The 11027-nt window shown below is 37.9% G+C and overlaps 1 protein-coding gene across 1 annotated transcript in view; it reads right to left on the bottom strand.

The window, feature by feature from the left end:
• The window catches only part of LOC122866379 (hemicentin-2-like), a 480239-nt gene that overhangs the window by 431927 nt on the left and 37285 nt on the right, over positions 1 to 11027 (bottom strand). Inside the window, exons 9-10 of the mRNA XM_044175982.1 lie at positions 3939 to 4020; positions 3499 to 3765 (exon numbers count right to left, since the gene is read on the bottom strand). Coding sequence (XP_044031917.1) covers positions 3499 to 3765; positions 3939 to 4020 — 349 coding nt within the window. The remainder of the gene's footprint in view (positions 1 to 3498; positions 3766 to 3938; positions 4021 to 11027) is intronic.

Raw genomic sequence — 11027 nt, 5'->3', positions numbered from 1 at the left:
TTGAGTAAATGTACTTGGTTACATTCCACCACTGTGTAACCACCATGTTAGAAATATGATTCTTCCCAACTATATTTAAAAAAAATAAATACAGTACAGTTTATGTGAAGTGTATTTTCTGCAGTATTTCCTCTTTCTATCGTAGTAATTCATCATGCATTATAGCTCACCTTTTCCTTCTGCAGGAGAGAAAATCCGCAGGAGAGAACAGAGAAGACCTTCATATGCTGCCATTGTTAATTAAACATAATAACGATGATAATAACCAGTGACCAGATAGTGACTGCTGGCGTGACCCATGACCTGGATGTGACGACAGGAAGCCAAAAGAGAAAACAGAAGTTCCACTGACATTCAATCCAACACCTCCACTTCCCTCCTGATGATTTTCATAAAACAGCAAACATGCCTCAGTCAGTTTGCTCTACTACTCTTATACCAGATTTAGCAAACTGCCAAAAGGGACATTTTAGACTTAGATTTAGACTCAAATTTAAGGATTAAAGCTATTTGTCAAACTGATCACTGTATAACAAAAATAAAGGTTTTCAGTCACTTTCCACACATCTTCACTATCTGTCTTTGTCAACGTGGCACTAAACTCCAATGAACCTCGTCTACAAGCAGCAGAACTTCCTTCCTGCTCTAGTTTAGTTTCCATTTCTACCATTTTCCTGTTATTTCATCCGTATTTATATATTTTTTATATCATAAATACATTGTAATTAATTTCCTGTGAATGGCTACTAATTGGATAAATATTAAGGATTTCACATATAAAATTTACATTTTAAAAATGTAAGTTTTTGCAGAATAACACATCACTGGGTAAAATGTAAGGACATTTGGCAGATGTAGGGTACATCCTTGTCTCTGATTGGCTACATAAATAATAAATAATCATGTGATTGCTTCAGAGTTGCTCTTAAAGGCTGCTCCTACATCTCGCTGTTAGTCACTTGATAACTGTGTCTTATTGAGAGAGAACATTTTTACCCCTAAACTGGCTCTTTAGAGAATTTTTAAGTGTAATTGTTAGTAGTTTTCTAACTATGGGTCCAGATCAGCATCAAATTTTGTTTTCTCACTAAACCAGGAGAAAAGTCTCAATACTTAAGAGAAAGAAAGAATTCAACACCCATTAAACTTTGAGAAACAAGACTTCTACTATCCATTATCCAAGACTATCCACTTTTTCATTTGCAGAAATCTTTGTATAACCACCACTAACTTTGACACATACATACAAGCAGGCAGTTACTTTCATGTCTTTAAATTTACAGCAAATGTTGGAAACTTTACATTGTGCTAAAATAGCAAAGAGACAATTCAGGAAACTGTTCATAAACTCAGATGTGACAAGGTCAGTTTGTAGACTGACTAAATACCTGATGGGGTTGCAGCGCCCTCTGCAGGGCAGAGACTGAAAACAAAGAGTATTTTAAGTGCAATTTCACTTCCCCATGAGGAATACAATGCAGTTTACAGATACAGGGAATCTGTTAAAGTTATAAAGTTAAGTCATAAAGATACAAGCAGCATACTGTGTTATCATGAAGTGTAGGGAAGGAAGACAAAATACAAAACAGATAGTAGGGAGTGGAGAAATAGTGGAAAAATACCATTAAAGTATTTGTTTTATGTCAAGGAAAACATTATGTAACAGTCCAGACTCGACCATTTCACAATGAAGTCAAAAGTCACATAAAGTCTGAAGAAAATGATGACATGTTGATCACCGGCACACCTGTCTCCAATCTACCATCAGTCTCCACAGCTCAAATACCAGGCTCTCCCACAACACCGACGCCAGATTGTCCCCGGAGAGTTACACCCCTTCCCTCTGAAACCGCTTACATTCAAATAAAGAGTGACTTGTTCTGCAAAGGTTTCTAGTGGGTTCCGCATCTGTGGGTTCGAGTAGTCGTACGCTACGACAACGTGAGCTCATCACAAGCAGCCAAATGCTCAAAAAACGTTGAACTCCTGGTGTAAAGCGTTGCCTCCAGTGTTATCAGACTGTCGTGCTCTGCAGGTGCACGGATTAGACCCTTATTAGCTGGTCTGCCATCAGAATAAAAATAAGTTCTTTATCATACATTTAGGAGTGTTTGGAGTGAGTTTCTTCACTCTAGCAGCTACTTTTAGTCTTGTTTTGTAAAGTTGCTCACATAGTTCAATGCAGTCCCACTTCAGAGCAGCACAGTGTGACCTTGGTTTCGCTGCAGCAGCGGGTCGTTGGTCTTGTAGGCAGTTACTCAGGGGTTCAGTATTGAGTCAACGTTTGCTTCTTCCTCACATTTGACTTTGTCTGTTTTCATTTTTTTCCCCTGCAAGACAACAGTTCATTTTAACTTAAGAGAAACTTGTATTTGAGTAATTATGAAATTAAGTAAATGAATTACAGCATGCAGTGCAAAATTATTTGGGGAAATGTAAACTCATTGTGAAAGTACTCTGAGAGTGCTATAGATATACTTACCATATGAGGGTTTGAATGTGGGATAGTACCTGTCTGGTCCTGTTCCTGTCTGTTTCCAACACTCATCAGTATAAACAACATACACAACAAATAATTAGCAGGTGAAGGCAGAATGTGTTTTCTTACCTTTTTATATTTGCAGTACAGTACAAGGCCTGCTAGCAATGCAACCAAAATGACTCCAACCACCACAGCTACAATAATGCCTGCATCAGTTTGACTCCCTGAAACAGAAAGATCCAGTTTATTGAACTTTCTACTAACCAAACTTCCACACACACACACACACACACACACACAGCAGCAGCAGCTTTGTGTTGTGGTTTTTGCTTTCTTTTCTTTGTTTTTACAACACAACATCCATGCAACATATTTTTCTTCATCCACTCACCACACTACTGACTTCCCAGATTCCTCCCACCTATTTGTTTTGATTGTTCGGTTGTAAGTAAATGATTTTGCTTAGTGTGTCTCACGTTTTTTTCCCAGTCTAACAGCTGGGCTGAGACAATAGTGCTAAATTACACCACTGGTCCAAACGCCCAAATCTTAAACCTGTGATTTTATGCTGATAGTTTAAATGACAGTTATTGCTCAGATAGACTTGATCCTACCTTTCTCTATCCTCAGAATGGTGCTGGTTATGTTTGTCTCCTCAGCATTACTGAGTTCACAGGTGTATATTCCCTCCTGATTCAAAGACAAGTCCTGTAGCGTGAGGCTGCCTGACTCAGACACACCCTTCACCTGCTGCCTCCACTCCTCTGAGACTGTGTAGGGGACGTCAGTCCCGGTCTGGTTCAGGATGATCTGACTGTGGTTGAACCTCCAAACGAGGCTGAAGCTCAGAAGGGAAGTGTTTGAGGAAGTGCAGGGGATTGTTGCGTCAGTGCTGGAACCACTGACAGAAGCTGAAATGATGAAACACAAAAACAGTAAAAAGGGGGGGGGGGGTTGATCAAAATGATAACAACCTGGTTTATTGGTTTAGTTGACATATTAGAAGTAATACTCACGTAGTTGCCTCAAAGTGGCTCTCCTCCTGTTTCTGCGAGTGCTGACGGTGCAGCTGTAGACCAGATCAGTAACACTGTCTGAAAGTATCAGAGAACTGTTGATGCTGTAAAGCTGCTGTTCAGTCTGCCGGACTGTGGTTGTGTTCTTGAAGGTCACTTTGGACAGAGGGCTGGTGGACCAGGTGAGCTCAGGCTCAGGGTAGATCCCCTCTGAGCTGCAGGTGATCCTGTTTTCCACCTGCTGAATGTCGACTCCAACGACTGGAGCTGCAGAAACAGAGGATGTTGATGCTGTGTTTGAATGAATTCAGTAATAATTTTAGGTAAAAAATACATTTTTAATTCACCAGTTTGACAACACATTAGCTACATTTAGAAATGCACTGCACACCGAGAAAACACAAGTTAAAGGTTTTGTGCATTTACTGTGTTTCTCATACCGTCCACATTTAGGTTGATGAATGACTCCTTGTTTCCTCTGATGGTGCTGGTGTAGCACTTGTATCTGCCCTGGTCCTGAACCTCCACCCCTGTCAGCTGGAGCGAGGCGTTTCCTCTGGAAATCTGGTCCCTGAACAGTGATGTCCTGCCTCTGAAGCGCTGGTCCTGGTGTGCGAGCTGGTCTTGGTTGTGGTAGTAGGAGTGGACAGGAGTGTCTCCTGCTGTCACCTGAGTCCAGTGGATGGCTACATCAGTGCAGCCCTGGAAGCTGCACGGTAAAATGCAGCTCTCCATGAAAACACAGGAGACCTGAGTATCTGAGTATCAAGCGACGAGACACCAGTTCAGGTTCAATTCAGGAAAAACAGCAGCTGAATCAAAGTGAGCTCTCTTTAAAGGGTGGAGGGTGGACTAAATATCAGAAACACCTCTGAGCCTAACGCATTACAATTCAACAGCATCACAAACAGCCTCTAAAATGAGCATAAAGTTCATCAACATCTCTGTAAAACAGTTTCAACAGTGTACCTAAGAGTGTGAACTCTTCATTATACTGAAGCAAGTAAGAAGAAATATATAATTCTCCATATGTTGACAATATTTGGATATTATACATAAATATAAAAAGTACAATTTAAAATATTAACAAAACAGGAATTTTAAGTTAACCATCCTGTAGTGCTTTTATGTGTGAAACACGTTTCTGGATTTCTAAGAGAAAACGTTTCTGCCTGCAGGTTTGCATAAAGCTTAATTTGTCATTTCTATGCTTTCTTATTGATTGTTGCTGTCACAACGGCTGCTTCAGTTGTTTCACTTCCCCCGGGCCCATGCATGACTTTGCAACTCTCCATCCTGTCCATTCCTGTCAGCATTTGGGTCCTTTCCCTTGTTGCCTCGTAGACACCTGCTCGACAGTTGCTCTTTCCAGCTCAACAAAATTCTTGCATTAGAAAACCAGACCAATATAATAACTATTGCATTTTTTACAATTCAAACAGATATGCTTCATGTGTACATTATGAAGAAAAAGAGAATTTGATTGTATTCCTACTGAATCGATCACATCGTGAATTTGTGTCTTCTGCCTGTGTGCATGTAACCATCTGATGATGATTACAACAAACTTCTGGAGCGTATTATATTATATTATTAATTATATGGAAGCTGAGACCAAAGTTTTATTATTTTGTCTACAATTGACTTAAATAAATAAATGTAATAATTATGACTGGAATGTCTCATAATCTGTGGACATCATTTAAAAGCCTAAACATTTTAGGGAAAAGATGGAAATGGTGTAATTATAGCTCACATCTAAATAGTTTCTATCTGAAGCACAGGACTGATTTGCAGCGTCGCTGTTGCAGAAAAATCGATGGAGTCTGTGATTAAATCTGTGCTGAATCATTGCCTCTGTTGTACGATGGCGACCTCTATAATCTCTTTGACGTGTGAGGAGGTTCAGACTGTTCAGCCTTAAAGACCAGATAGCTAAGAAGAAGCATGTATGGCTCTTTGTGACCTTGTTTTCTGGAGTAAATCTAGCCCAGTGGAAGTGTTTTGGTCAAGCAAAACCTCTGTACCCACTGTTGTGTGACTCTCCTACTCTCCCCGACTATGAGCCAAGATGCTGGTTAAAATGGGAATCATGAAAATAATCTTTAATTAATCAATGTATAGTTTTTTGTTCCTTATAAACAGACCTACAGTTAAAACAGATCCACTGATAAGTAGATGAGTTAAAAAAACAAACAAATAAAATCTATAAATTGGGGATAACATTACCTGAGTAATCACCTGAGTTGGTTTTGTTATTTGTCCTTGTATAAAATTGCGGTGTTGCTGTGTCGTGATTCGCTCAGGCCTTCTCTGAGAAGCCGAGCAGAGATCATGAAATTGAGAAAGTCTGAAGGGCCGGACTGGGAATAGACTGGAATAGAAACTCCTGTATAATGTTTTGTGATGATGTCATTTAGAGCTGCATTGATAAGTTGATCGACAGAAAGTTAATCAGCAACTATTCTGATTATCGATTAATCGTTTCAGTCATTTTTCAAGCTAAAACGCCAAATATTCTCTGGTTCCAGCTTCTCAAATGTGATGATTTGCTGTTTTTCTTTGTCTTATATGAAAGTAAACTGAATATCTTAAGGTTTCGGACTGTTAGTCGGACAAAACAAGAAAACTGAAGACATCACTGTGACCTCTGAGAAATTGTGAACGTCATTTCTTCACTATTCTTGAACATTTCATAGTCTAAACGATTAATTGAGAAAATGATTTGCAGATTAATCGATAATGAAAATAATCGTTAGTTACAGCCTTAATTTATTTATTTATGATAAGATAACTGTAATGTTATGACTGTTTACACTGTGCCAGATTATATTCACTAGTGATTTTATTTCTATAATATATAGTATATAATAGTTCACTACCGTACATTTTTAAAGATGACTACATAACTGAGTCAACACACAGACAACTAAAGTCGCAGAATCAACAAGAACAGAACATTAATAAGTTAGGTGACTAGTATTTATTGCACTGCATTACATTGTACAGGTATTTTTAATGGCTCCACTCTCTACGAGTATCAGATTAGAATTCAAACTGGAGAGTTCAGCAGCAAATGGCCCCAACTTAATTAATTTAATTGGCTTTTCTCCTTCATTGAATCCTTGTATAAGAAAGAAGCTCTGCAAGGGAAGCCTGAGCTAATCACACAAACAAAATACTTCAGATTCTGATGGAACCGGTGCAGAAAACTAAGCTAAATAACACCCACCTGTGTTTTTTCTACAACATTGGCTGAAAAACCGTAGCAACTGTAGCTTTGTGGTCTACTGGAAGTGTTGACAGTTTGTTCCCTTTTTACAAAACAGACTTAAAGGTTGAGTAATTTATTGTATCTGAGTTAGACCCAGTTAAAGGTTTTACATGCATTACATTTTACAAAAGGATTTTGCAAGCTGGTTTCAAACACATGATACTGTACATGCAATGTGTTTAGTCTTTCTTCTGCAAATAACAATCACATGATTTATTCTTGGCGGAAGACTAAAACATGGTTTTGGTTCTCCTTTTTACAAGCTGTATACAGCTCTTTATGTTGTCCTGAATAAATCTATCCACTGCTAACTTCTATAAGAGATGGTATGTCTGAGTCACTTACCTCCCTGAATGCAATCTAATATTTGGTATATTATCCAGCCTGTTTTTAAAATCAACAAGTGGAATGCTGAGCATGCCATATTAAACTATTTTGTTACAGCATTATTATTACGATTATATAAGGAATTATTACTAATAATTATATCACTCCCTTATTCTAGTATTTCATTAGTTAAATTATTTATTTTTTGTCTCGATTAAATATCTCGTGGAAAGGGGAAGTCACCACGTCATTGTATGAAGTTTCAAGTGGCTGACAAATAAAAAAAAACACAATATATGTCAAAAATATATGTCATTGAATATGTAAGTTTCCGTTATAAAATAGCTCCTTGTAAAAACGGAATGAGGATTAACTGGATGGTTTGGCAATAAATGGTTTGGGTATATGTGACATCCAGCAGCGCACAGTCGCTTTCAGAGAATCATCCTGTCTGTCTGCGCAGTGAGCGAGACAGGAAAGAACAGTCTTTATGAAATTTTAGGAAAATAAACCGGGACGTGAACGCCTCACTTACCTCCCCCGGTAAGAACCGACAGGACGGACAGTGTCAGTAAACACAGGGGGCAGCTGATCTCGGTCATCATCTGTTTATCCTCTGCTCTGTATCCGGACTGTCAAATGGTCTGTATGGTTTTGAGTGATAGTCACCGTTCACCAGCAGGGAAGCTTGGACTATCTTGAAAAGGTTTCGACTCTTTCTTGAAGCCGAGGAAAAACAAACCACTAAATCAGGATAAAGTCCCTAAAGTCACCAGTAACACAATGGTGAGTACTGTGCAATATTATATATTTGCAGTATCACAGCTGGGTTCCCAGAAAAACAGATACTGCATGCAAACCGAACAGTTCCTGGCTTCACATTAAAAGCATTTAACTGGCGAAACACGAGTTGACTTTTATTATGAAGTAATCATGCAGGCCGCACACCTCCAGCTCCTCAGCCAGGTAACCTCACCTGTCACTGCGCCCTGCTGTTTGCAAACTCACGCAGTGTGCAGCATTAAATCACATCACAGAGTGGTGGAAACATGACTGCCTGACTTCTTTATTAAAACGACAGTAGTTTGTTTTGCTGCCCCCAGAATTATGTGACCTGTAAGCGCACTTGCTGTTACCACCAGTAACTAGGTGTCGCCAAATCAACCAGGACTTCTTGACGCTTTATCTATTTTGTCTGTAGGCCTTTAAAAACCACTTCTTAACTGACTGTTGTATGACACAAATCCATATCAAGCTTGGGTTAAAACGTCAACATTTGTTTAAAAAAAAAAACAGATTAGAGACAATCCAGGAAAAAGATCTTAAAGTAGCTGTAAGAGGGTTTACAGTCACTCCTCCTTTTGTTGACTGACTGACTATATAACTGATTAAGATTCATTCTTAATTCTAAATTAAATTTACAGATAAGGTGAAACTAAAACAAACAAACAAACACAAAATATTATTAAGACAAGTGTAACAGCCAAGACTCACTGATGACCAAAAGTTCAGTTTTGAGAATATTTCACATAAACATGATTCAAGTTCAAAGTTTGCAGTTCTGATGTTAGAAATGTCTCAACGAGATGTTTATGTGTCAGTCACCAATATAAACAACAGCTGTGTCTTGACTATATATAGTTTGAAGCCTCATGTTTGTATTTAGACTCAACAAACAATCTAATATTCGTTCATCATTATGACGCAGTGCAGATTACGTTCAAAACACAAAGGGATGTTTTGATTTTGTAGACTTTTCTAGTACATGTTTGGTTGTGATTGGCAGCTCACTGCCAACAAGTGAAGCTGAAACAGCTGCACTGATTGGAAACATCCTTATTGTAAAGGGTGATAAAAGGTTGTTTTATGCACAGGTATGTACCTACAGGTTTGTAAGTGGAGAGATTACTAGAATATCAAACACACCTGCTGAGGTACAAGTACTGTTTCTGAGTAGAAATCAAAGTATTCCTGTAATAATGTGTTGGGTAAAGGTGTAAAATATACCATTTAAATGCACTCACCTGCAAGTAATGCAGTACCATCATCTAAAATCATGTTTTTCTTAGTTTGTGGAGGTTTGCACCAGACACCAACATGATCTTTACCATTAAATTCAAACAGGACAAGAGCAAATTTTTCAAAATAGATTTTTCTATAAAAATACAAAAAGAACGACAAACTGTTGACTATGAAAAAGTACAAAAACACATAAAACTACTCAGACAGTAAACCATAGTAGTCCATCCAGCAGCTCTGCACATCGTCTGCAGCTGCAGCAGCTGTTTCCACGTACGCTCACTAGCTAGTTGCCTTAGTTTTGATGAAGGTAGCTTCAGTCACTACAGTAAACAAACCTGGAACCCCACTATGAAAACTAGACTGATTATCAAACACGTAACTGCTGCCGAAAACTACAACGTCTCGTCTTTATGCTTTTTCATTTACAAATACACAAGATGCAACTTGTAATTAAGGCAGCTTCTTTCATTTTTGACAGAGTGATGCTACAGGACACACAGAAATTAAAGTAGTTTTGAATGTTGGGGCACATTTTTTTGTGTGGAAATTTCTGAAAAGTCACCAAAGATAATGAGAATCAGTGTTTGTTTACTGCAACTTCTGTTACAGAAACTCTTCTGTAACTCATTGATACATTTTACAGCATTTATATTATTTTGGTGAATTAATTTGTCAATGTTTGTTTTTTTGTGCAATTTTATTATGCAGAAATATCTCAGTGTTTTTACAGAAGGGGAGGCAGGTCCTGCAACATCAGTGTTTACTCTAAAAATCTGTTTTCATATTTTCTCTTTATCAATTTGCCAACTTTTTCCAAGCATAAATTTCAGCTTTTTTAACTTCTGCTATTTCACTTCAGTTATTTACAACATTAATTCTCAATGGAGTCTGGTGGCTTTGATGAAAACGATAAAACGGCTGTTTCTGGTTAAACAAAAAGGATCTTGCTCTTTAGCAAAAATGTCTATCTCTGTGGGGTCCTTTCCATAATATTATCTGACACTTATAATAACAATCTGAGCCTCCCAGTGGCAAAAATAAGCACTTTTAGTGGACGTACTTTGACGGTGCGCAATTTCCCAGAACGATTATATTGCAGCCGTTTTGTGGCTGCCGGTTGCAGTGCTCTCACTCAGGTTGAAAAATGTAAAGTTTTCCCTTTAAGTACTTATCTATAACATTAAGTATTCATGACTAAATAAGCAACAAAGTTAGAGTTCATAGGAAAAACTTTCTTTCTTAATTAGTTAAACTCTTTATAGATAATATCAAAAACTCAAACAAACAGCCCACCAACTGTCAACAGATTTTGATTCAAATGTTGCTAAACTCTGATTGGTCCACAGAAATGTGTGACATCACCTTTTCACTTCAAACCAGTGAGAAAAGGCAAAACAAAAACACGAATACAGAAATCTCACATGTGAAATAACAAAAACAGTTTGAACGTTAACAGAAAAATCATGTAGAACCCCATCACCAACAGTAAGAAGGTGGTTGAGAAAAAACTATTTCAGACCTTTAAAGTAGCATTTTAGCTTTTTTAGCTGTGACAATATTCAGTATTTAGCCCACAATTGATGTTTTTAAGTTTTCGTAAAAATCGTAAATAACCACCAGCTGGTAGCAAATCTCCAAACATTAAATCTGTGGCTGATAAGTTTACCATCTACTTATCTTACTTGTGCTTTTTACAGACAAACCAGAAGCTGCCTCTGTTCCAGTCCAACAGTCTCTGTGAGTCTGTTTTTAATATTACTTTTCTTTACCATTTACTCACGTGTGTCATGGTTTTGGGTTTTTGTCCTGTTACTTCCTGTTTTATTTTGAAATATTCTCCTCCCCTCATATGTCTTGTTGTTTTACTTCTTGTCTTTGTTTGCTTTTCCCTCCAGTTTTGATTGTT

Source organism: Siniperca chuatsi, linkage group LG19 (assembly GCF_020085105.1).
Source record: "Siniperca chuatsi isolate FFG_IHB_CAS linkage group LG19, ASM2008510v1, whole genome shotgun sequence".
In the NCBI taxonomy this organism is placed as follows: domain Eukaryota; kingdom Metazoa; phylum Chordata; class Actinopteri; order Centrarchiformes; family Sinipercidae; genus Siniperca; species Siniperca chuatsi.
Note: the sequence above shows the minus strand (reverse complement) of the source record. Positions and strands in the feature narration are given on the sequence as shown.